The following is a 27,365-nucleotide window of genomic DNA, read 5'->3' as shown; positions in this document are numbered from 1 at the left end:
TACCCAATTCATGAACATGAAGTACACACAACATACAAGAAGTAAACACAAGGAACTGCAGATACTGGTGTACAAAATAAAGACACAAAGTGTTGGAATAACTCAGTGGAACAGACAGCAGCTCTTCAGTAGGGTCCCGACTTCAAACATCACCTATCCGTGTTCTCCAGAGATGCTGCCTGACCTGCTGAGTTACTTGAGTACTTTGTCTTTTATTGTACAAATCAGAATATTTTAAAAAGAAAAGCGGACACCTGGCAACTTGTACAGCATCCTCTAGCATTCTCTTTCCTGGTAACATTGGAGCAATGTTACCAGCAATGCTCCAATGTGCAAAGACAAGAAGCAAAGAATAAATGTTGCAAATTCCAATCATTTGACAATCTTCCAGCTCCTTTTGAAGTGGATTTACTTTATTCTAAACTGAAGTTGTTAATTGCACAGATGTTGACGTGGTGTATTATTAAATTTGCAGTGAATAACAAATTTGATATTTGCTTTGACTTTTACCTGGCCATTTGTTAAGATTTTGGTGGGGATTGATTTGAATTCTATTCAAGAACAAAGCAAAGATTATGAACAAGAGCAGGGTTAGGTAAAACTGGTAAAATGTTCTTCACTGCAACAACCACATTATGCTATCCTCCTATCCGGTGGAGTACATCTGACTACAGCTCAAAGCACAATGCAAGCAACAAGAGGAATCATTATCAAACAATAAGGGTACACAGCTATCATTTTAGGCCAGACTATAGATGGAGTAATTTGTAGGGAGAAACTGCAAATGCTGGTTTATACTGAAGATGGACACAAAAAGCTGGAGTAACTCAGCAGGACAGGCAGCATCCCTGGAGAAAAGGAATGTGTGACGTTTCGGGTCTCAACCCGAAATGTCACCCATTCCTTCGCTCCAGAGATGCTGCCTGCCTGCTGAGTTACTCCAGCTTTTTGTGTCAATTAATTGAGCCATCTCCCTGACCCCGGCTTATGCAAGGATTCAAGTTTATTCCAGAAGAATCAGTATAAATATGTTAATACAAATAAGTGGATTTCATATGCAGAGTAGAAAACCAAAAAGGCATCTCAGAACATTGGTAAATGGAATTAATTATTTACAACAATACTTTGAAATCCAGTGAATCAATTTCATGAGAATGGTGTGATTAAAAACGGAAACACACACACCAGCATCCAACAGAAGTACAATTTGTTTCTCCATTTGTTCAGCAAGAAACTGATTTTTCTATAAAAGGTCTTGTGCATTACAGCATCTATAGATTAAAAAGTGAATGTCCTGCACCCAGCGTTTACTTATACTGCGCTGAAACTGGTGCTGGCACACAGAACATCTTGGAGACATATCCTTCTGCTGACCCCATATAATTTCACTGTGAGGAAGCATTTGATCGTTGTCCAGTTCCTTCTCTCGGTTTTATGGCTTATACGAGGGGTGGGGGGCAAGACTGCATGTACAGGTTTCTTTCTCTATACGGATTTTGTTGTTTTTCCCCCCAATTTACACCTTCCATGATTGTGTCCGTATATAGCATGTGGACATTGAACCATAGTTAGCGGGTTTTCTCAAGATCAAAATCAAAGCGTACTTGCAAAACCGCCCAGATTTTTTTTCTGCTTCATGTGAAAATACCCTCCATAAATTGAAATGATTACCAATGTCAAGGGCTAAAAATAAATTAACTGACAACATGTGTACTCATTATACTCTGTGGAAATAGTGCTTTTTAAATGTTATCATAATGTGTTTAAATACATTTACAATTTACACATATCAAGGTACAAAAGAAAACTGTCAGCTTCAGTTGTACTCAAAGTTCATTCAAAAATAACATCATGTGTACCCCAATGGAGAAACACAATTAAAACATGTCTTCCAAGTCCAGTTGAATCCTTCAAAAAGAATGTAAACTCACCACTTCTGATCCTGAATCAGTTTTAATCCAAACAATATAACTGACAACACCACTGTACATTCACTTTAATACATAGTTTATAGTATTTACACATAGTGTTCACCAATTGCAGGATACCAACAGTAAACATCTGCAAGTTCTCAATAAATCATAACTTTTCATGAACATCAGGCATCATTGACAATAGGTATTTACAATAGCAATGCATCAGTTCAAAAACGGACAAAATGGGTTTACTGGGCTTTTAAAACATATCTTGAATTGCTGTAGTTTTGGATTTTTTGGCCGCAGTTAACTAATCTTGGACGTTAGTTGCTGTGTTGTAAAATCTCAGGGATTCTCAATATAGTAAAGTGTTAGCTGTATTTTAAAACCATGGTTTACAGAAGCACATGTGCCAAATATCTCACTGTTGGTGTTGGCCTTTTAATCCCTCCCCACAAAGTCTATTTTCAATATCACTGACTGACTGGCAGAAATACCATCACATATAACTTCCCAAGCACATTGTGGTAAGTTAGAAATCTATTGTCTTCCAAGTCAAAAATATTGATTAAAAGTTTTAATTAAAAAATTGCAAAATTAACATTATGACAGTAATATGCAGGAATAGGTTCATCATTAGAATATCACTAACTCATACCTCCTCTTTACAACTTACTCATTGGTATATTTTGTTTGAGCAAGGAAAAATTAAATGGGCACAATTATGCACTAGTCATGCAAATCAGTCATAAATTAACACCTAAATTGAGAACCAGTCAGGACATTATAGTAAATGCCAGGTTATTTGCTGCATTCTGCTTTTCTAATGTGTGCTTCATTACAAGACTTCCCCTTTTTTATCTGGCAATTTTCTATTATCATATTTTTCATTCAAAAGGTACAGACACAATGTGGTCAAGCTATTTAAATTCATGAGCCCAGGTAGCATATTTTGCAGAGTCAGGTTCTATCCTCACCATCCACAAGCATTTTCAACAGGAATAGTCAGATAATAACCGTTGATACATGTTTATACTGTCCATGAATAAAATATATTTTAGTCAAATCACATATATACACGTTTACATATACTATATAGCATCTATATAGTGAGTTTTTGTATGAATGTGTATTTATTTTCTCTCATTGGTTTTGCAACTTAATTGTTACAATAGTGAACGCAGGAAACAGCAGACACCCCCCCCCCCCCGAATCCTGACTTACAATGAGCTAGTACAATGAGGCATCTGACAGAGAGCATCCCAGCCAGATGAGAAAACGGCATGGCAATTTACAAGTGCTGAGCATCAACCTTCCAATAATACATCAAATATAAGAAACTAGCAATTGTTTCTCCACACCTTCTGCTGCTTTTCTGGTCCTGCTTATTTATTGACCAACACCCAGTCTCCACGTTCCAGGCACCAAACCAAATCTGTATGTATTACATTTACATTTAACTCTGCTTTCGAAGCTTGCACCCCAATTATTCTTGCTTCACTTTAATATCCTTGGTGACTGTTTATGGTGAACATGTACTCATTTTATTTCTGAAAATGCTTTTTGTAGCCCAATCTACAGAGGACTTGCACAGCTTTGAAATAAAAAATATAGTCAAGGTGTGAGTAACAAATGCAATGATTAGAGAAAAACTATTTGCAAAAAATATAACATGTTACTTGAAGACTTGAGAAGCACAGCGAGTGTTTAATTAGGAAAACACTAAACGCACATGACTTTCTTAAAAAAACGTTTCCACACACGTTTACTGAGATATGGGCTGGTTACAAAAATGTTTGAAAAGATCAGAATACTTTTACTTAGTAAAGTAGGGGATATTACTATTTTGTTCCCAGTAATAATCCCAAATGTAATTTCAGATTAAAAAGAGAAATTTGTGGCATAGGATCAGTTTAAAAATGTTTTAAAATACATCAGTAATCAACCAAAAAAAATAATCTTACAATGTTAAGAGGATGGGAAAGTTTATTCACTATCACTTTGAATTGTCTGTTTTGACACAGCCCATCACTCCATTAGTTATTTTTGCAGATTTCTATATTTAACAGACGTATAGGAAGTCTTGCCATCAGTATACCTTGTAGAAGATAAAGTTGTTTTTTTTTTTTGCTTCATATAAATTATTAATACAATTTGTAGTTTAGAGTGAGAAATTTGAGAAATTTTGGAGCAAGACATCTGAAAAGAACTTGATGATCATCAGTAGCTGCTCTTATTAACCCAAGGTGCATTAGGGATCTTACTTCCAATACCCTCAATGGAAATTAGCCCCAAATGGTTGTCTGGCTCATTGCTACATTTAAACAAAGACACCATTATGTTATAGGTTTGCATTCCCTCCATCTGTGGGTAAAACTGTCATACTAATTGCATTTATGCTGTAAGACAGTTCTCCAACAAGAGGGAGAAAAGGGAGCCATGGTGTCATTTTCTGCATTCTTTAATTTCTGCTCTGACGACAATCAAAGCAGCAGAGGATTTTATTTTTGGTTGGGTGGTATGAAGGTGTGAATGAGGGTAAATTTTTTGTAGTTTTATAATAATTTCTTGTCTTAAAAAAAAGCGATTAAAAAAGTTGTAAAGGCACAATGCTCTTTAAGCGCATGTACAAGTGTTTTTAGAAAGCTGATGTTTTGATGTTGATTGAAACCAATTTTACATGAGCAAAAGAAAGCAGCCATATTTGCAGACAAAACCTTATCCCACTGCTGCTGCAGTTGGAAAGCTTGAGTTGGTGTGGGAATTGCAATGCGCTGTCAAAGACTTTGCTTTCATTTGCACCAGAGCTTACAACATGAGCAAATCAAAAAAAGGTTTCAAAGAATTCAAAAACTTGAGTTCAATTCAATCTTTCTTCCCCCCCACCAAAATAAATTTGCGACATATATGGTTGCAAATTGAAGCATGTTTCAACTTCCATTTGCTACTACTGCTGAGGTACAATTCTGCGCAACCTGTTCTCCAGACGAGTTCAACAGCAACAAACGAGACAGAAAACACAAATTCTCATCATTTCATTTTTGACTTTGCAAAAGGGTTGGTGATGGTGAGACTCCCTCTTTAACAATCATACTTGATTCACTTTTTGCAATTGCCCTGGGAACCATTAAGAAATAGAAATCTCTTGTAAAGCTTCAAATTAAATGACTTCTAATCTCAACTATCCTCTGCATGACAAAGGAACTTCATATTTTGTGATGCATTTGGATAACTGACCATTTGAGTGATGGTATAATTCATGGCAATTCCTGGGAGCGATTGCGTCACTGCCAATGGTGCAACTGAGATGGCAATTGTGTGATTGAAACTGGTGAAGCCACCCCTTGGGCATAAGGTGTCGAGAGAGCAGCACTAAGACAGGGTGGACTTTGGGATGTAGCTTCAGAACATAAAGCATTATGAGCTCTAGCTTGCGCTATCAATTCTTGATGAGAAATAGATTGTGATCTCACGACCTGGTTGCTCAGGGTGGTGTGAGTCTCCACTATACTATGATTATAATTGGTAACAGCGTGCATAGCTGGTGATTGTGTTGGGTCAGTCCCTGTGGTCAGGATCCCCAGTTTCACTTGCTTGCGTAAATCAGCATTTTGCTCCAGAAGTACCTCATTTGTAATCTTTAGGCTTGACACCTGCTTCTTAAGCTCCTCATTGCGCATTCTGAGCATATGGTTTTCCTCCTCCAAAAAATTCATTTCAACTGGACGCAGATTGGGGATGCTGTAATCAAATACTTCAAACCGTAGACCCTCCGTTCTTTTCCTTTTTGGAGTTTGGTCAACATCACATTTCTCTGTCTCATACAGGTCATCCAAACGGTCATATCTACAGATCTCAGGAGAAGCTTCTTTATTTTGTGACACATTTTCTATACTTGTCTTATCATTGTCATCACGTTTCAAGTGCTGGAATTTACACTTGGATCCTCTTCGACATTTGCCTTTTAGAAAGTCACGGCAGAATGGGACTTCCTTTGTAATAAGAGGCAAATTGGAGGGCGAGAGCCCAAATGTCACAGCCACTGTCTTTTGTAAGTGGGAAGGAAGCTTTCCTGTTTTATTGTAATAATTCTCTTCACCCTTTGTCCCGTGAATGAACGTGCAGTTCTCACGGGTACATTTGCTATTTTGAAAGTACTGACAAAAGATAGACTCATGCCGCATATCACCTACATCATAGGATTCAACATTATCCGGGTGAAAATACCTGCAATTCTTACCACGGGTGCAGACATTGCGCAGAAAGTCACGACAAACATTCCGTTTGCTCTTGCTCGCATCAAATTTGCTATTATTCACGAAATTATCAGCGTCATCACTTAGGTCAGCATGGTTGGAGACCTCAATATCATCTGGGTGAAAATATCTGCAATTCTTACCACGATTGCAGAGATTGCGCTGAAAGTCTCGGCAAATATTCAGATTGATTTTGTCAGCCTCATCATTGCCAAAGTTGACTAAATTATCAATGTCGTTCCTTACGTCAGCGAGGACAGAGGGCTCAATATCATCTGGATGGAAATACCTGCAATTCTTACCACGGCTGCAGGTATTGCGCAGAAAGTCTCGGCAAATGTACGATTTGTTTTTGCCAGCTTCGTCATTAGTAATGATGACTAAATTATCAGTGTCGTTCCTTATGTCGGCAAGGTCGGATGCCTCAACATTGTCAGGGTGGAAGTACCTGCAATTCTTACCACGAGTGCAGACATTGCGCAGAAAGTCTCGGCAAACATTCCGTTTGCTCTTGCCAGGCTCATTTTTGCCGCTGTTGACTAAATTATCAGTGTCGTTCTCGGACATGCTTCCAGAATATTTCTGCGCTACTCAGCCAAGGCTCTCAATAAACAACTGTAAAAGAAAAAGAAGCCAGGTCTTTTACAATAAATAAGAGATTCATCTACAAAGTAATTTAGCTTAATCCCTTTCTCACAAAATATTGTAGCTGTTCCTACATCGTTAATTCAATAGAAAATACTTACAGCAAGTTACCAGTGGAACATCAAGGTTTATATTAATATTTAAAAAGAGATAAGCAGTATTAAGTCGGCAGTTTTGCTTTTAATATCGCAAATACCAATGCTTTGAGTTTTCCTGAAAAAGACACCGGCATAACAAAGTAAACATGTCTTCTCGATTATTGCACTCAAGACAGTACATGCATGGAAAAAATTAAATTCATACTGCAAGTGATTTTTATAGTAATTTGTAAATGCAGGACGTTAGAATCAGTACTAGAAACAAATTCCTGAAGCAACATGTTAAAGAAGATTATGAAGAAGTAGTGCTGATTTAACTCAGAGTCAGCCGACCTCATTAAAAGCGTAGGAAGGAACTGCAGATGCTGGTTTAAATCGTAGACGCAAAAACCTGGAGTAACTTAGTGGCTCAGACAGAATCTCTGGAGAAAAGGAATAGGTGACGTTTCGGGACGAGACCCTAAGGATCTTCTGAAGAAGGGTCTCGACCCAAAATGTCACCTATTCTTTTTCTCCAGAGATGCTGGCTGACCTGCTGAGTTACCGCAGCTTTTCATGTCTATCACGTTAAAACGGTAGCATAGCCACTTGAAAAGTTGATCTTTGTTTTCACATAGAATTCCACAGCAGATGTAATTACCGTAACTACTATGGAAATTTTTTGCAATGCGCAGAATTAAAAAAAATAATCCTTTCAGAATTGGTCGCTTAAATTCTACTTCAAACACACATTTTGATCTGCCATCTGTGTGCAAGTACAATGCCAGAGATGCTAAAGTAAATATCGACTTTAACAAATTAAAAATGGCAGGTATGTTTTGAACAGTAAACGAATATCTTTAAATGTACAAATTAGCATGTTACAGACAAATCAAGACATACTGCTGAAATATATATGCACAAAGGAGTATTATTGAAGTGAAGACCCTGAAAAAGGTTAACATTTTTATTTGTAAAAGCCAATTTAAGCAAAATATACACTTTTAATAGAAACAATGTCAAGATAACTTTAAAGAAGCAATCTTGAATGATGATTTATAAAACAGTCAACAACAAAAAAGCTCTCTTCAACATATATTGTCAACTTCATTGCAAGCTGCATCGTTTTCAGGACTAAAGGCCACGGGTTCTCATGCTGTAATTCACGTTCCTTTTCTATTGCAATGTCTGACTCGTGTTACTCCCCCCTTTATCATCGTTTATCAATGATAGCTCCCTATCCTTAATTTTTTTTAAATCTTCCATATTACCTGATCTTAAACTATGCCTACCACCCCGCACAAATAGCAAGGCTATTCGTAAAACATTGCGCCCCTCTTCCCTCCTTATTAGCTCTTAACTCTTTATTAACATCATGTGTATCAAACAACTTTTGAGTGCAGATCCCATTTCAAAAGGAGTTGGTTCTCCTTGCAGCTTTCCAGATATGATGCGAGAAAAAGTTTGCTGTTTTGTCAATTCTCTTAACCACTCATTTTCTAGTTATTTTAATAAAAGCAAAATTTACATTGATATAGTCAATAGTCTTGTGAAAAATTTTCTTGTTCCTCCAAGACTCCTGCATCCTCACTTGGAGAAATCAAAACTGATTGCGCTGCTTCTTACTGTAATTCTATCTCAGGACCTCAAAATCAAAGAAATTACTTCACCTTCTCTGATCCTATCGCATTCAAAGGGATTGATGTGCAGGAACAGGTTGGGTCAAGTCATTGGAGTTTTGAAGAAGAGACAATCTCATTGAAATATCCAAAGTTCTTGGGCGGCTTGATTGACTAAATGCTGTGAAGCCCCCTCATGGCAGGGTCTAGGACCAGAAGTCTCAGATAAAGGACTGCCCATTTAAGATAGAGATGAGGAAGAATCTCTTCTCCCAAAAGATTGGAAACTTTTCACCTAAAAAAGCCGTTGAGGTCGAATTGTTGAAAGATGAGATGGATTTTTAATCAATACGTGAAACAAGGGTTGTAAGGAGACAGATGGGGGGGGGGGGGGGTGGTTGAGAGGACTTGATAAAAAGTTGTATCAGTCATGAGTGGTGGAGCAGGCTCAAATAACTGAATTACCTTCTCCTGTGCCGATGGTGTCTTTCAGACAATGAGCTCAGATCACCACTGATTAAATGATTTTTTTCTTAATTTCCTTCTATCCTTTCACCAATTAACTTAAATCTATGCCTCAAGTTATTGGTCTCCAATGGAAATTCTCCAGTCACATTCTTTTTTTGTGTTTACTCTCGCTCTTTCTAGGTCTCTTATAAGATTAATACTTCTTTTTATTTATTTTTATTTTTTATTAGAAGTAGACATATTATAAAGTATAGTTACATATTATAGTAAAAAGACTTTTCATATACATCAGTCATACATTATTAAAATTTTCAATTATCAATTACTTCTGCTTCTAGTGTTTTTATTTTTTATAGAAAGAGAGAGAAAAAGAGGGTAGAAAGTTACAAATTAAAACAAAACAGAAAAACAGAGGAGGTGGAATGGGTTACCTGTAATACGTCAATGGAGATAGGTTCGTAGATTATAAAGTATAGCTTTTCATCTGATCCTGAGTTCAAGTTTCAGTTGGGTCCTTGTGCTGTGCCAATCTATCCCTAAGATTAATACTTCAATTGCCTCTTTTCTTTGGATCGTGTCAGCACAGTTTCTTGCTCGACTTGTTATGTGAGACTTTATCAAACACCACTCCAAAATCCATTTGTAGTGCATCAAATGCTCTTAACAATCTCCTCAAGAAAAGCAACTAAGTTCGCAAGTCATACGTCTTCCATGCAAAGTGTCTGCGATTAACTTGGTGCAGACATATGCAAATTTCCTCTCTAAATGCAGACATGCAAATTTCCAATAACTTCACCTGACATTTAAGCTGACTGATCCGTGGATGTCAGTATATGCCTTTTACTCTTTAAAAAAAATCATACCACAGTAACAATCTTCCAGTACTCAAGGCACTGGAAAATTATAGTGTAGGAAGGAACTGCAGATGCTGGTTTAAACCGAATATAGACACAACATGCTGGAGTAACTCAGCAGGACAGGCAGCATCTCTGGAGAGAAGGAATTGGTGACGTTTCGGGTCGAGACCCTTCTTCAGTGGGTCTCGACTCGAAACATCACCCATTTCTTCTCTACAGAGATGCTGTCTGTCCTGCTGAGTTACTCCAGCATTTTGTGTCTATCTTCACTAGAAAATTATAGTCAGAGCCTGATTTATGTCGGCTGCTGCATTTTTTTAAATTTTATAAAAGGGCTTGAAATACATTTTATCCTGATCAACCAATTTATCCACTTTTGCCGGACCTTTTTAATACGTCCTCTACTTCTTTATGTTCAATGTTTCCAATACCACATTTTTCTATCTCAATAACAATGCCCATATAACACCAGTTTTCCTTGAACAGCTACAAGTTATTCTTATGGAACTTTGCATATCTCAGATAGACACAAAAAGCTGGAGTAACTCAGCGGGACAGGCAGCATCTCTGGAGAGAAGGAATGGGTGACGTTTCGGGTCGAGACACTTCTTCAGATTGCTCATCTCAGATATCTCAGGCTGTTAATTGGTCTCCAATAAGACCTATTCTTTCCTGAAGAAGGGTCTCGACCCGAAACGTCACCCATTCGTTCTCTCCAGAGATGCTGCCTGTCCTGCTGATTTACTCCAGCATTTTGTGTCTACCCTACGATTTAAACCAGCATCTGCAGTTCTTTCCTACACATACCTAATCTTTCCTCTTTGATTATCTTGCACTAGTTCTATTTGTATTCAGGAGGATGAGTCTGATAACACCATATCTGAGAGGAATACACGACTCTACATCCTTCTAAGAGGTCTGTTACTGTCTGAATGATAAAGCATGAAATCTGAATTGACTGAAATAAAATATATAAATTATTGGTCTATTTTCTCAAAGATGGACAGAACATAATAATTATCTGACAAACTATTTCAAGTATCACTCAACCTTCCAAGAACAGTATACTTAGCTTTTTTTTCCCCCAAAATAACATTGACATATTGGATGGTGAAATTTTATTTTGTGTTGTGCTTTTGCGAGTTTTAAATTTTCAGTATTTGGGTCACTAATCCTAACTAGTTTCTAATCCAATTTGTGATTCTGAACTCACAGCAGGCAAGGGAGGATCATTTTCTCACCTTATAAATACAGATGGCACAGTATGTTGTACTACTGTACTTGCCTGTTACTTGTTTTTACGATAGTGTAGCAATACAGCCCGATCAAAAGCACAAAAGCTACGTTTATACAGATGTATTCTTGGCATGTTCTGGCAGGACAAGGGTACTCAAAGGGCCCGGAATAGTCCAAGTTCATCCACAAACATTTGTCACTAAACTAACTACATCTGCAACAGAGCAATTATCTTTGTGAGATGGATGATAGCTATATTCTCAACAACACTTTTGTATGACAAATTGTCCATGGGGTCACAACCAGCTGATGTCCATATCGCCACAACAAGGATAATTGCAAATACAATATGAAGATGGTGGGCACCAGCAATTTGGAAATAGCCATAAACAGTCATGATCTCAAGAGGTCAACTGTTCAAAAGGGCAATGGAAGAAGCAAAGAGCAGCATAAGACCATAGACATACGAGCAGAATTAGGCCATTCTGCCATTCGATCATAGCTGATCTATTTTTCCCTCTCAACCCCAAGCAGCAAGTCCAGTTAGTTTTGAGGTCAGAGAAAACAGAGATGAGCAAATTTGCATCTTCTCAGCGCACTACTTTCACCTACAGCAAGTGTCGCAGAGATATTCAGACTTTAGTGGGTTCCTGTGTCGCACCAAGCAATGCATAATGAGGTACTGACCATCAAGGTATAATATCTCATCTGCTCAGGCAAAAGGCTGTCTCACATATGGGCACTGGGCAAAGGCAGGATTAACCCTGGCTGTGCACCTCTGTAGCAATCAATATGTGCACCTAGTTTAACATGATCACTTGGGTAACTCCTATGTGAATGGCTATACCTCACAATTCATCACATTTAGGAGCATTAAGGAGCCAAACCAAGCAGGACAAAGAGGGAGGAAGAATAAAAGTGTTCACATCGTGAAGTGCCAATGTTAATCGCTAAATGGAAATGGTAACAAAATACAAATCTGTTATTGCCTCAAAGAATAGCAAAGAGAAAAGAAAATCTGATCATTTTCCATCCCTCATACCTTCAAGTGGCCAAGTGAACCTTGCTGATTATTCCTCTTGAGAGATAGAAGATGCAATGACCTAAGGAGGAAGACGGTAAATAATGTCAAAGTGGCGATCATTGGGAAATTGGTTTTTAAAATCCAGTAGCCAATGTTCTTTTTAAAAAGTCAACTGGTTAAACATTTATTGTTCAATCACATGTACAGAACATAGTTTGAGTCCCATTGATTGAGTGGTTAAACACAACCGGTGAAAGTACTGCACGAAGGTACACAAAAATGCTGGAGAAACTCAGCGTGTGCAGCAGCATCTATGGAGCGAAGGAAATAGGCAACGTTTCGGGCCGAAACCCTTCTTCAGACTGCACGACATGATGGAATGGGAAGGGTTCAACTTCACTCGCCAAACACTGCTGAATTACAACATGGCAGGCGGCAAAATCTCCACTTTCATTTTAACAACGCATTTAGCATCTGACTGAACAGCGGTGATCTTCTTTTGCCCCAAACTCAGCGACATTCCCAACTGCTCCAAATGCTGCACAACCACTCGGTTGAAGATGGGCAGCACCATCGGTCCATGATATCAAAAAGAAGTCGGCGCCTGGAGCAAACGGTTTAAAAACTGACATATCTTAATACGGATTTATAAATTCTGTGGGAATCCCGTGATGGGTAAACTACACTCATCTTGGACACTTTGTAATGGTTCATTCATTGGACTTTCATTCTGTGTCCGGATTTCACTATTCCATTTTTTCCAAGACGGCCATAGGGTTTAACCTAACCACTAGACGTGACTTCTATAATCCTTAAATAATCCTTGTTCTTAGGCTACCGCCATGAGGAAACCTGGATGTTGACAGTTTTGGTGGGGTTGCGACGGAAAGTTCTCGAACTTGGCGCGAGGCTTCAACTGCGCTCCTAGGCCTCAAGCGATTCACACGGACCGATATATTCCAGCGCACAGATGGAAACTAAACATTGTTCTATTTCTCAAAGATATATATATATTGATAGAAACCGTTTACCGACATTGGAATAAACTCGATCAATAACAAAAGGAGAAAGGACAACACATTCACTTACACTATTTAGCCTCCCCCCCCCCCCCTCTCCCTCTCTCCTCACTTGGTCCTCCAAACACGGCGAGCTTCCATTCTGGTCCTCCGAGGCAAGAGCGACGGCAGAAGACGCTGTTGGGAGCTGCAGGCATCTGTTATCGATGTGTATTCCAGTACAATATGCTCAGGCGTTTACTTTGAAAAAAATATCTTGAGGATATTCAATTGAACAACGTTAACTTGAAATACATCATCCCATTGTGAGAAATTAAGCATTCCAGCCAAGTGCAGCTATTTGACTCTAAGTCGCTCTTGTCTGGGAGGACCTGTGTGGCACTCGTTGTGTTTGGAGGAGTGAGTAAAAGGAGCTTAACCGTGTTTGTAAATATGTCCCTGGTTTCTGTCAATTTTGTAATTGTTCCAATCCACTCTGTTAATGACGCCTATAATTTAAATATTTTTAGTCGGGGTTTAGGTCTGCTTGCGTATGGAGTTGTTCCCTGCAACAGAATGCTGAGGCCTAGAAATCCCATAACAGCCTTCGAAACCTTCTTTAGCAAGTTTGTTACTCTATGCGGTTTGATTCATAGTAACAAACTTAATAAACATTGTTTAAATAATTCTTGGATTGCCCCAGAGTCACAAAATATTCGATATTTGCTATATTCGATATTTGTTGGAGTAAGACTGCGGTTAAAATGCTTTATTTTTTGTTAGTACATTAATTCGTATTTATGTCAAACCTTTTTAATATAATAAAATGTCCCAATAAACTTTATAGCGAGGAGATAGACACAAAATGCTGGAGTAACTCAGCGGGTCACGCAGTATCTCTGGAGAGAAGGAACAGGTGATGTTTTGGGTCGAGACCTTTCACCAGACCTTTCACCTTTTATCCCACAATGTCCATACCAAACATGATGCCAGTCTGAAGAAGGGTTTCGGCCCGAAACGTCGCCTATTTCCTTCGCTCCATAGATGCTGCTGCACCCGCTGAGTTCCTCCAGCAATTTTGTGTACCTATAGAGAGGAGACTGGACTCTCGGAGAGAGTTAAATGAGGTGGCTCAAAGTGTGATTTGAAGCCAAGTTATGAGAGTTTTTGGAACTGGGAGAAGAGGTAGTAAGGTGAAATCGATTTCAGAATAGAATCTACAAACATAGATACATAGACAATAGGTGCAGGAGTAGGCCATTCGGCCCTTCGAGCCTGCACTGCCATTCAATGTGATCATGGCTGATCATCCCCAATTAATACCCCGTTCCTGCCTTCTCCCCATGCCCCTTGATTCCGCTCGCCCTAAGAGCTCTATCTAGCTCTTTTGAATGCATCCAGTGATTCTCTGAGGCAGAGAATTCCACAAATTCACAACTCTGTGTGAAAAGGTTTTTCCTCATCTCAGTTCTAAATAGCCTACCCCTTATTCTTAAACTGTGGCCCCTGGTTCTGGACTCCCCCAACATCGGAAACATGTTTCCTGCATCTAGTGTGTCCAATCCCTTAATTTTATATAAGATAACCTCTCATCCTTCTAAATTCCAGTGAATACAAGCCCAGTCGCTCCATTCTTTGATCGAACATAGAACAATACAGCACAGAAATGGGCCTTTTATCCCACAATGTCCATACCAAACATGATGCCAAGAACAGCTCTCTTCTGCTTGCAAAAGATCCATATCCCTCCATTCCCAGCATATACATATTCCCGTCTAAAAACCTCTTAAATGCTACTATCATAATTGCCTCTACCAACATGGGTATTTATAGTAGGTACACAAAAATGCTGGAGAAACTCAGCGGGTGCAGCAGCATCTATGGAGCGAAGGAAATAGGCAACGTTTCGGGCCGAAAACCCTTATTTATAGTTATGGATTTCACCATTGGGATGTGTCTTGATGTAAAAGTATGCTAAGCTCAAAGGAGCAGAATGTATGAAAGCAAAAGGTAAAATTAAGGAAAAAAATTAAACTGCAGATGTTGGAAATATGCTGGAGCCACTCAGCAAGTCAGTTATTGGCTGTGGAAGGAGAAATGAAATTAATGTTTCAAGTTGTAGACACTTCATAGCCGACAAAGCATTGCAGCATTTTCTGTTTTTATTTTGGACTTTGAGAAATTTTGGCAGTGAGGCAGGTAATAACCATTTAATTTAGGCATTTGAGATGAACAAATCCATATAATTTCTCTGTTACATAAAATAATTCATAATCTCTGTGCATCACCTTGATAGAATAGCTCTAAAGCAGATTAGATGCTTGTGAAAAAAGAGATGAATCCTTAATTTACATTGTGAAATTAATAATGGAATAATATCATAACCATGATACATATTTGTAATGTTTTTTAACCAGTTATTTTCCCTCTTCCCCCCCCCCCCCCTTCCCCTCTCCATATAGAATTGTAGAAGATGGTGGCATAGAAAGAGGTGATGTAGCTTATCCTCTCCTTGCCAGTAACCACACAAACAAACTATAATTTAATCTGACTTCAGTTTGTGCCCCTTGTAGACGGTGGCAATTTGTGTGGCTCTTACATGTACGTTTTAAACATGAGGCTCTGTCACCCTTTCAGATAGTGTGTTATAGACTGTCAGCAATTTTTGAATGCAGAAAAATACTCCATTCCCTTCTAATCCTTCTGCACATTATCTTGAATCTATGTCACCTGGTTATTATTCTTGCAAAGAAAACTGGTCCTTCCTGTCTGGGCGTAACTGGTTATACATCTTGACGCTTCCTCTGTCCAAAGAGGTCAATCCCATCCTTGACAATCTCTTCCCAAAACTATCCTTTTATGTCAACCCTATCCTGAAAACAGTAATTTATCAGGATGTACTGTTCCATAGGTGCGGGAAACTTCAGTGTCCCAACAAAGGAGACTTTTTTCATGGGTGAGTTGAGCAGTTCATAGCATTAGGGTTTTTGTCTGTGAACAATATTATAGTCAAACCTGCACATTTCTAACAGTCCATCCAAGTAATATTCAGGGATAGGAAGGTGGATGTATAATGCCTCCATTCTGGAGACGCTACTACCCATTATAGTATTAGACTTTAAACCTGCAACATTACTGTCTGTGTCTTATATCTTATAGTGAGAGACATTTTCCTTTTTGCTTAAAGTTGGCAACTAAAATTCAGTTTAGGGAAAGCTGCAGTTCCTGTGTGAAATGCTCTGCTCATTCCTGTCCTTTGTTCCTTGCTACTAAAATGGTGGCTTGATCTTTGTGAGGAATCGTATGGAAAAATGTAGAGATCAGCAGTGGAAATGCATATTCAAAGTGTATGTTAAATTAGATACTTGTATTCAAAAATACTATAAACACCCAAACTATGGCAGATCCTATGATGCAACTATTGCCAGGAGGAATGTGCTAGTGGTTTATTTTCTGTTTTATTTTGTTCACCTCTCCAATCTGAGAAGACCCTGGTTTTTGCTTGGTAAGAGATCAGAAACTTGACTTATGGAGCATTTGCTGGAGTGAATCTACATTCAGTAGTTCTACATGTTAGTACTCTGTGTCAATCAGTAATTGATTTCACCGGGTTTTCTGAGGCCAATTATACTACAGTTGCTGTTTCCCTGGTCATGGACAAATAACTTGGCACAGACTGGGGATCAATCCCGAGTCTTGATGGGCCCATATGACTGTCTGAAGAAGGGTTTCGGCCCGAAACGTTGCCTATTTCCTTCGCTCCATAGATGCTGCTGCACCCACTGAGTTTCTCCAGCTTTTTTGTGTACCTTCTGACTCTCTTAATCAATGGATTCAAACCCATTGGAGGAGCCCTTCGTCTTCAGATCCCTCCTGTTTATCCAGAATTTCAGACCAGTTTTCTTGCTAGAAATGTCTATTTTGTTATGTGGCATTTCAGAATATAGTAAGTCATTTGATAAATAGTTACTTAGCATGGTGTTATTTCCATATTTCTGAATTATGATATTTTATCGTAATAGCCATGTGGAAGTTTGGATACTAGACAAAGGTTGCAAATTCACTACCCTACCTTGGGCAGAGAGGCTGGTTTGCTCAGGTCATGTTTATGGTGGGTGATGTCTTAATTAATGATATGCACTTTTTAGAAATCACTTTTGATGGGATGTAGTTGAACCTGATTAAGGAGGTTTTGTTCTCTGAAGTGCAAAATTTAGGACAGTTATTGTCAGGTTTATGCATTTCATTTGTTCATGGGGAAAGCTTTATTTTAAAGACTTCTTTTGGATCTTTCGCTGATTGTGAACCATAAGGATGATGATAAGGTCACACCTGATTTATCACAAGACATCAAATATTAATTTGGATTTTCTTTCTCGCTTCGCTCCTCCTAAATATGCATGTATTAACACTTTAGAGCAGATACGTGCATGATATCAAGTTGGTTCCCAATCTCAAGCAAGTGTTACCAATACAACTTGTCTTTAACAAACTACAAGAGTTTTTTAATTTATGGGGATTACAGTTCATCAAGTTGAAAGCTGACACCCTCTACTTCTGCTACAATGAGTCTCGCAATGGGGGAATGAGGGCGCAGAATTGGAGGCCTGAATATGTTGGTCTCTCTTCAGCGATTGCACTCCAATGTTGAACTCTTTGTGAAATCCAGTAGCAGAGCCCAAAATTGTTGTAATAATGTTGATTAATTAATTCTCCAGCATGGGGCTGTGAGAGACAGAGGCAGTAAAAGCTAAAGTGTAATTTATTTTTAATTAATCAAGTTTGTTAAGTGTTTTGATATTCAAATATGGTTTCATTTATTTTTCTAGCTCTTGAATGTCTCTGAATGTTAGTGACATTCAAGAGATTTTGGTTCTTGACAGTTTTGACAGTCAGCTAAGCCTGGATGTGTGGTTTAGCCAGCTGCTGCCTTTCTTCATTGATCAATGGCTCCAAATTCTGAAAGAATGCTTATTTGTATTGTGTGCGAAGGCTTCCTGTAATGTACAGTATTTAGACAATAGAACAAGCAAGGAAGGCAGATCAGCCCATATTGCCATCATGACACCATTACCTAGTGCACTGTCCTGCTGCTAAGGGCCTCGCCATTTTGGAGTTTTGGGCAACACCTTATAAACCCATGACCTATATCACCAAAATGGAAAAGATTTTAAGATTTAAGATTTATTTATTATCATTCGATAAAAACATGTTTCCACATGAATCATGAACGAAATTTGTACTCGGGTTCGAGCAGCGTAATAGTGCAGTAAGACATCAATAAAGTGCAGTAAAGACATCAATGAATTCTAACTTATATAAAAACCTTCCACAATAAAATCTAAATAATAATGAGCCTGTGAATAAATAGTAAAAGGTAAAAAGCAGCATGGTTAAAAGACAGCAGCATAATAATGACCATAGCGGCAGCAGTAGCAGCAGACAGTTCACTGAGGTAGTGAGGGTTCAGTCAGTGAGGTAGGGAGTTTAAAAGTCTCACGGCCTCGGGAAAGAAGCTGTCTTTAAGCCTTGTTGTCCTGGCCTTTATGCTGTGCAGCCTTCTCCATGAGGGGAGGGGGGGGAAAGAGTCCAGTGGGTGGGGTCCTTCATGATGTTTGAGGCTCTGCTCTTGCACCTGCTGATGTAAATGTCCTCAATGGCAGGGAGGCAGTTATTTGTGATTTGTTTGGGCAGATTTGACCACCCTCTGCAACGCCCCCTGCAAAAGGACAGCAGACTTATGAGAACACCATAGTTTGCAGGTTCCTTCCAGTCATCCGCGATCCTGACTTGGTAATATATTGCAGTTCCTTCAAACTAATTGGGTCTAAACCTTGGAACTCTCTACCCTAAATATTGTGGGCTTGTATCCACTGGAAGGACTGTAGAAGTTAGGAAGGTGACTCGCCTCCACCTTGTTGGGGTCTATTAAGGATGGGTAGTAAATGTTCGTCTTACCAGTGGTGACAAGTTGCCAGTGGCAAATCCAGAAGTGGTAAGTTTAAACTTGCCATAGAAGTCAGCAGTGTGCACAGGCAGTTTGTCACTGACAAGTTGTGCTTTTCAAGCAACTGCTTTTAATTGCCAATGTTTTTGATCTTGTATGCTCTTGTACTGTTTATTTGTACAGAAATGAATGCAGAGTTCTGCAACAACTTCTCAATTATTTCTGAAAATAATGTAAGTCTTAATGACTGATCTGTGTCAGGATCCGATGTAGCAGGCTTGTTCATCAGGAAGGGAACAGCAGCAAAGGCTTCTGGGAAGGTTCCTTGCAATTCATTTGGACAGAAGTACAGATAAGGGAGGTAGATCTTGCTCAACGTTTTATAGAAATCCACACTTCCAGCCACTTCAGAATATCTCGCCCCTCTTGAGTGAACACAAAGGTTTCAACTCCACATCTCAAACCTTTCAACCCTTGATAATTGTGCAAATAATTTCTGAAATAAGTCCTTTTTATCAATTTGTCTCTTCTTTAAATAAAAAAGGAGATTTGGGATGATAGCCTTCTGATAGAATATAGAAGGACAAAGGACAACCTTGGAGGTCTTCAGAATCATGGGGATTACGATTAAGCTAAAATATGATTATCTACTGCTCAGCGAGATGACAATGAGAGCATAAATAAACAATCATGAAATACAATTTTACATAGGGCATGATTATGATGTGAAATTTTCTGCCAAGATCTATTGGTAAATCAGAGACCACAGATTACTTTAAATAGGGACCCTTAAACAATATTGGAAAGCAATCAGACTGCTTGCTCCCTGCATCTCTTGCTGTCTTGGCAGACTGCACTGATCTTGAGGCATGGTAGTTACGGCCTAATGTTGACATCTAATGATGCTGTACTCCACATCTTGCTGTGTTGGAGTCGACTGGATGGAAAGAGCTCCCAGAAAAGAGAAGGAGGGAATGTCCTAATACTGCTTCCACTTGCCTGTTGGTTGGGTGCCAAAGTCCTCTTCCAAGTTGTGTTATCTATTGTCAGGCATTGTAATTCCTTGCAATTGTAGTTAATATTTATCAATTAACCTGTCTCGCTATAATAAATTATCCGGTCATTATCAAATTGCGATTTAAGCAAGCTTGCTCTGCGCTCTATTGGCTATTTTGTTTTGATTGGCTTCTGAAGTCATGTGAAATTTCAAGTATTAAAATGGAAATAATGTACTGGAAAATATCTTCAGTGTACAGTTGTGTATTTTCCAGCAGAAATAACTGAGTTGAAATCAGAAAGGGGAACTCCGGCTATGTTTCCCCTTTACTTTGGGCTAAGGACAACTGCAATTAAAATCAGTACAAGTTGGCCTCATCTTTAATTAATTATGTAAGCTTAGCATCATATTTAGCCCTGCGACCATAACGGCAGGAAATATTTGCTGGCTGAAGATGCAAACATTTTCTCGTAAAACTCTTATCAAGGCAGTATGTGGGAGCGTTGGGGACACGGGCACCCACAAGGGGGGGGAGGGTGGACGCCCAGACGCGCACACACACACACACTCACACCTTTTTTTAGTTGTGTTGTTCAAAATGAAATAAGTATGGCAAATTTTAAACAAAATCTTAATGGGCATAAGTAGCTGCAAAAATAAAATCTATAATTTACTAAAATAAATTAACCAATTATTGGGGAAGTAAATTGTGTCACTGCTACAATGGGACCTGTTTACCCGAATATCTAGAGTAGACAAATCGAAGGGAAGTGTATTTAACTTCTACAACTAATTTTGTAATAATATTTGATGCTGACACCAGACATACACAATTAGAAGCCTTTATTTTTCCCACGCAAACGTCGTTCAGCTTGCTGAGCTCAAAATGCAGTGGTTCAAGTGACACTTGCTTTGTGGGTGACTTCCTCCTTCTCTGTAAAGACGTACCTTGATTTTCTTTTTCAGATGTTTTTCTATACAGTTGCTGAGAAGCACAATAATAGTCTGTGAAGATGCCGGATAAAGATAATTTATTTAACAGAGGTAATGACGAGGCTGGCCACAGCTCAGATGATATTTGCCGTGACTTCCTGCGCAATGTCTGCAAACGTGGCAAGCGCTGCAAGTTCTACCACCCCGACATTAATGAGGTGTCCGACTTGGGTGTTAAAAAAAATGAGTTTGTCTTTTGCCATGATTATCAGAACAAGGAGTGCACTCGTATCAACTGCAAGTTTATTCATGGGACAAAAGAAGATGAGGAACATTACAAAAAATCAGGAGAGCTTCCCCAACGTCTACGCCTTACGGTGGCCATGGGTCTTGGCCTTTCACCTTCTGACCTTTCTTTTAAAAAAGGCGAGGTTCCAATCTGCCGAGATTACCTGAAAGGGGACTGTCAACGAGGATCTAAATGTAAATTTCGGCACTTAAAACGTGATGAATACGAGTATGAAAATAGAACTTTGGAGAGATTGGCACGAGACCAAGTGCTCTCTCCTGTCGTGCGACGATACGACCCATTTGATGACCTCTATGAGACTGATCGCTATATTGACTATGACCATATTCTAAAGAGGAGAAGAGTGGATGGCTTACGATTTGAAAGTTATGATTTTAGCATCTCAAACTCGCGTCCTGTGGACTATCGATTTCTAGAAGAGGAGAATCTGATGCTCCGAAAGCGAGTTGAGGAACTGAAAAAGCAGATCTCGAATTTGATGGCAACTAATGAGGTGCTCTTGGAGCAAAATGCACATTTCCGCAACCAACCCAAGGTGGTGACACTGACTTCCACTCCCACAGCCACAGAGCAAATACTGACAGCACCAGCTGTGGCTACGCTGACCAATTACAACCATGGTATAGCACAGACTCACACCACATTGAGCAGCCATGCACTTCAACCACGACCAGTCATCCAGCAAGATCTAGTGGCAACTGCTTCTGCTGCACCGCCTAGCAATGCTGCACCAACAGCACATCTTAACCCGGAAATTGCTTCCCTCCCTGCTGCACTGGCCCAGACCATCGCCCAGGGAATGGCACCTCCAGTATCCACCTCAGTGGCTGTTTCTGTTGCACCAGTGGCAGTGTCAATTGCACAAGCACTGCCAGGAATCACCATAAGCCATGCCACCACTCCAATGGTTACATATCCAATTGCGTCACAGAGTATGAGAATAACGGCAATTCCTCACTGAAAAGCATTGATAGAAAGAAATATAAAGAGAAGAAATTCAGCGTTCCCATGTTGCTTCCAATGACGTGTGTTATATAAATATGCACGCCAAAGCCAAATAGGATTCTGACCCAGCCTTTAGTTCTTTTTGTGTCTATAAACGATTCCTCTCCAATTCATTGTATATTCTGACCATTTGTTTTTTCCCCTCCTATTTTTATGCTTAGCTCATCAACTCTTGTTAACTCCTTGTCTAATTTAACTTAAAATGAGTGCAAATGACACAAAAGCTTTTTTATGTATAAAGGTTTATGTTGGAATAAACAAATCACTGGGCTGCGATGCTGCGCAAATATTCAGATCTACTTTTCTCCTTTGTCTCCCACACTCGACCGTTTACTTTCTTGACGCAAAGCTGAAATTTAGTAGCACATGAAATTGTAAATTTCTCTAGCAACAACGAGCAAAAAAGGATTACTTTGAAACATTTTTGTGGATGTTACTGGCGCTGAATGAATTTCTGTGTTTTCCCAGGTAGTAGCCATTGCACGTCGGAATGTAATTCTTTGTGTGAAACGTTTTGAAGATGAGATGGCTCTTGATGAATACAAATGCTTTTTAAACTTTAATATCCACATATTACAATTTAATCCTCACAACATGAGAAAAATACATTGCATTACCAAAGTGTCTAACTTGGAAGCCATTGCAAAGATTTTCTTTCTGACTGAACCTAAAGTGTACTTTCAGCTTTGTCATTCTTGTCGCACTGGATGCTCAGTGTATGAAAGAATCTGTTCAAATCCACAACAATGGGCTATTTGCCATCTACAGGAATGATATGAGGTAAATAAATTTGAACTCTTTTTACTGATGGATAGCAGTGTCCAACACAAAAGTCCACAGGTTGGCATTCTTACTGGAGTCAGTTTCATAGAAGTGGATGGGGGACACCCACATTCAGGAAGGATGCCCTTCTGTGCATGAGGTCAAGCAAACATAATGGGTATGAAGGAACTGCAGATGCTGGTTTAAACCAAAAGATAGACACAAAATGCTGGAGTAACTCAGCAGGATAGGCAGCATCTCTGGAGAGAAGGAGCTATTCCTTCTCTCCAGAGATGCTGCCTGTCCCGCTGAGATACTCCAGCATTTTGTGTCTATCTTTGGTCCAGAAAACACAGATGGAATGTGACTCTGCTGTTTGATGCCATGGTGTCCCTTCTCTTGAGCTGTGAATTCACCCAAGCTTCAGCAAGGCACATTTCTTCATGTTTACTTGATGGTGACAGAAAAGGCAATAAGGGAAATGAGGATTGAATTGGATAAAGGTAGTTGAGTAAAGTCGGTTAAAAAAAACAACTGTCAAAACGGTTCTTCTGCATGCAGCTTGGGTCAGCAATGCAAGAAATGCAAACTTTTTTCAGACCCTTGGGTGAAAATGGACATTCTGTTTCAACAAAATACTGTAATTTTTATGCAAGTTCAAGAAATGTATCAATTGCCTGATGAACTGTGTGGAACATTTTAATCTAAAACAGCTTTAGATGTCCCATTTGGGACCAGAATGGAAGTGTTTGCACATTATCTTTGACATTTGCTGAGCCAAGCTGTTCAAGGTAGGGTACATGCACATTCACACTGAAAATCCTTTCTCCTTTTCAAAGCAAGCTTGTAACCAGCTCCACTGAGAGCAGCACTAGCCTTTCCTGGCTAGTTTGGCTTCAAACCAGATAAGAACCTTAAAGCCATTTTGAACACAGTTTATCTTTTTTTTCTTTAACTTTGATTAACTGCTGGAAATCCGTAGATTAAGATAGAATCTATTGGGACTTTGCATTCAATGTTCTGACCCACGTGACCAGATGATTCATTTTCCTGAACCGTGCCAAAATTACCTACCTATTAGTTAACAGTGTATATGGCTTTTAGTTATTCACTGTTGACACTCCTGATGTGACTGCAGCAGTTCAATTTCAGTGGTCCAGGTGCTTATTTTTCAAGGAGTAGCTGTGACATTGAACCCAAAGGTTAGTTACATAGTTGTTTCATCAGCTAGTTATTAGGGGGATTTATCCTCAATTGTTGCTTTTCAGTTAACCTTGTCTCCAACTTGTATAGAGTAGCTGTCATTTCAAATGATGCTCGTCACGTTCTTGAGGTCTGGAAATTAGAACCAATGAACTAATCTTGCACAATTGAAAGACACTTAAATGATCAAATGTATTATTTGCAGTGTTTCCATTGTTATGCTACTAGATATTTGTAATAGCTCTTCAGCTGCTGTGCTACAATTTACATTAAGGTAATGAAGGGAGTGGTGGAGTGGAGGGAATCTCTGGGCAACCTTCCGCAACATTTCCCTATGCTACCATTGCAAACCTCCAGGATTCCCTTGACTGAAATTAGCTCAAGTACGATATTGTCTATATAGTTGTAAAACATTCAAAACCAAGAGGCTGACCCAGTTTGTTTCATGTAAGCATAAGGTGGACTTTACTGTAAACTAATAATATCACCAAGTAATGGTAACAGCAACAGTTAAAATAGTGCAAATGCCAGATGATGCACTATTTTTAAGGAATTTTCAAACTAGTCTGTGAATTCAGATATATGATTGACATATATGAGGAAATAAGAGTATTGGAACATAGACAGAACAGCAACAGGCCCCTTAGGACACGTTGTCTGTGCCAAATTAAACTAATCCTCCCTCCATTCTCAGCAAATTCATGTGCCTATCTAAAAACCATTTAAAAAGCCACTATTGTTTCTGCTTCCCTAACACCCCTGGCAGTGCACCCCACACATCTCCTTTAAACTTTTCCCCCTCTGACCTTGTAGCTAAGCCCCCAGTATTTGACATTTTCACCCTGGAGGGAGAAAAGGTTCTGACGGTCTCTCCTAAGTTTATATATTATCAGATCTCCCCTCAGCCTCTGACGTTCTAGAGAAAATAATCTAGTTTTGTCCAACCTCTCCTTACAGCTAATATCCTCTAATTCAGGTAGAATCCTGGTAAACCTCTTCTACATCCTTTCCAAAACCGCCACATCCTTCCTGTAATGGGGTACAGAACTGCACGCCATATTCCAAATGTGGCCTTTCATAGAGCTGCAAAAATATTCAATGTACCGTGGAAGTCTGTTGGATATAATGGGTTTGAATATGACATATTTGCATAAAACAGGAATCGCGAAACCAGTACTGATAAATTGTCAGAAAATTGTACAGTCAGAAAAAACTGAAATGTAAAACCATTTGCTTAGATTAAGAATTTTCTTATTATGTATCATATTTGTAAATTAGATTTTTTGATTCCTGGCAGGTTGAATTCTGTCCAATTTTTTTTTCTCTAATTATTTGTTTAATTTAATATTCTGTCTATGAAAAACAATTGAGCTACATTTTTATAAAATAATTTTTGTCTCCAATGGTGACAACTTTATTTTGTCCTTCGTAAATGCCTGCTTGGGACAAGAATTAATAACGGCTGATATTTGTATAATTATTGAAACTTACTGTTACATGAGGTTCACTGATAATTTGGTAAAGGTTGATGCACTGAATAAAAATGTGATTTATCACATTAAAAAAAAATTTCAGCATTGCCTATTAAGCTAATTTGCTGTTAAAACTATTTACTTGGTTGCTCGAATGATTTATTTATTCCTGTGTGTAAAATGAAAGAATTATTTTTCTAAATGGTCATTTTGAACCAACCATTTCCTGGCCTAGACAACGCTGGAATAAAAAGACCAACGACATAAATATTTCTGAGTAATTGATATAAAATTTGAAGCAAAATAACCTTGCATGGCAACAAAAACCGCAGCTCTCATGGTAATGTTCAAAAGAAATGTCAGTCAGATGAAAGAATGTCTTTCAAAATCTACGGTGCGTCACGTACACTTTGCCTTCATATCTGCTCATGAAATACGCAACTTTACTCCCTTAATAATAACAATATTTATAACAAAGGTTTCTAATTGCTGTACTTAAGCACCTGAGCCAAGGCGGAAGTGTTTAATATTACAGAACAAATTACGGTAAAAATTCACTTGAGATTTTCAAATTAATGTCATGCTTTTTACACAAGATTTGCTTTACAAATTTCTGCAGAAGGTGTGATATACCTCAGCCTTGGTGAACGATGCTCTAATGTTGGCACCTGCAGTTGTTCATCCGATAACTTAATCTCAAAAGACCTCCTCACTATTGTGATCCTCAATGTTTAAAAAGAAGACCTGGATAGCTTTTTGGTAATCGATTCACTTCCTTGGTCAGTGACTGCAATCTTTTTCCACCCCCGCTTTCCTCTTTCTGGCTGAATTTTCCACATTTCTTCCAAATAGTAGAAGTTACCAGGAGAGTCCACATGGATTCTCGTTGTGCCAGATTTTTTACTATCACCCAATTAATGTTCTTCCATTCATACTCTGCCCCGATCTTTCTGGGTTTTTTTTCCTGTTCCTACTTATATTACAGAAATTAATCAATCAATAAATTTGCTTTTAACCTTCATTCACATGCTGCTCACTTTAATACACTTCATCCTTAATGCATCTGTATCTCAAATCTGGTGAATGATTGTCAGTTGATTACTGTAAGCCTAGTGACTTCCAAAGCTACCTCAATTTTATACTTCATCCAACTGCGTCTTTCTTTTTCAGTTGTCTCCACCCTGATGATGCCAGAGCTTCTGAAATATCTACCTGGTTTTCTCTTCCAGAGACTGCATTCTGTTGTTACAGAATCTTGTAAACCAAATCCACCCTACTTCCTGCACTTACTCCACTTATCTATCTCAAATTTCACCTTGCACCCCATCACCATTTGACAGAACAATCTCTGCCACTTCCAACATGACATGCCTTCCATCTCCCCAACACCAAAAAATATTTCCCACCCCTTGCTGTTACAATTTTGAAGGGACAATTCCCTTGTGACACCTTAAACCACAGCTCTTCCATCCATAAACCTTGTTCATCTTTACATTCAAGTCTATGAATGTTTCCATTCTATTGTACACAGTTCCAAACAGATAAACAGGTTCCAGGTAAGACAGTTTGTCTTATACTCTTTTTGCTTCCACAATGGATGGGGGTCTGCATTTGGAAGTCTTGATTTGGGTGATCTCTTT

General features: G+C 38.9%; 2 protein-coding genes across 4 annotated transcripts; one reads left to right on the top strand and one right to left on the bottom strand.

Annotated features, from left to right (window-relative positions):
* Nucleotides 1-1,934: 1,934 nt before the first annotated feature.
* On the bottom strand, nucleotides 1,935-13,246 carry LOC116968709 (zinc finger CCCH domain-containing protein 10-like). The gene is given in 4 exon segments (XM_033015465.1): nucleotides 1,935-5,233; nucleotides 5,236-6,787; nucleotides 12,117-12,177; nucleotides 13,188-13,246. Coding segments are annotated over 2 exon segments (1,644 nt in total). The 5' UTR covers nucleotides 6,740-6,787; nucleotides 12,117-12,177; nucleotides 13,188-13,246; the 3' UTR covers nucleotides 1,935-5,093.
* A 35-nt stretch (nucleotides 13,247-13,281) lies between these two features.
* Nucleotides 13,282-22,578, top strand: zc3h10 (zinc finger CCCH-type containing 10). 3 transcript variants are annotated; one of them, XM_033015466.1, is made up of 3 exons: nucleotides 13,282-13,516; nucleotides 16,008-16,052; nucleotides 21,007-22,578. In XM_033015466.1, the coding sequence occupies exon 3, from the start codon at nucleotides 21,054-21,056 to the stop codon at nucleotides 22,242-22,244; it is 1,191 nt and encodes a 396-aa protein (XP_032871357.1). In that variant the 5' UTR covers nucleotides 13,282-13,516; nucleotides 16,008-16,052; nucleotides 21,007-21,053; the 3' UTR covers nucleotides 22,245-22,578. The 3 variants fall into 3 exon arrangements, with proteins under 3 accessions (XP_032871357.1, XP_032871358.1, XP_032871360.1); XM_033015467.1 differs by lacking the exon at nucleotides 16,008-16,052; XM_033015469.1 differs by lacking the exons at nucleotides 13,282-13,516; nucleotides 16,008-16,052 and adding an exon at nucleotides 18,684-19,091.
* Nucleotides 22,579-27,365: the final 4,787 nt, after the last annotated feature.

This window comes from Amblyraja radiata, chromosome 46 (genome assembly GCF_010909765.2).
Source record: "Amblyraja radiata isolate CabotCenter1 chromosome 46, sAmbRad1.1.pri, whole genome shotgun sequence".
NCBI classification, from domain to species: domain Eukaryota; kingdom Metazoa; phylum Chordata; class Chondrichthyes; order Rajiformes; family Rajidae; genus Amblyraja; species Amblyraja radiata.
Note: the sequence above shows the minus strand (reverse complement) of the source record. Positions and strands in the feature narration are given on the sequence as shown.

Coding starts and splice junctions, on each gene's coding strand:
- zc3h10 (XM_033015467.1), top strand. CDS start 21,054: ATGCCGGATAAAGATAATTTATTTAACAGAGGTAATGACGAGGCTGGC.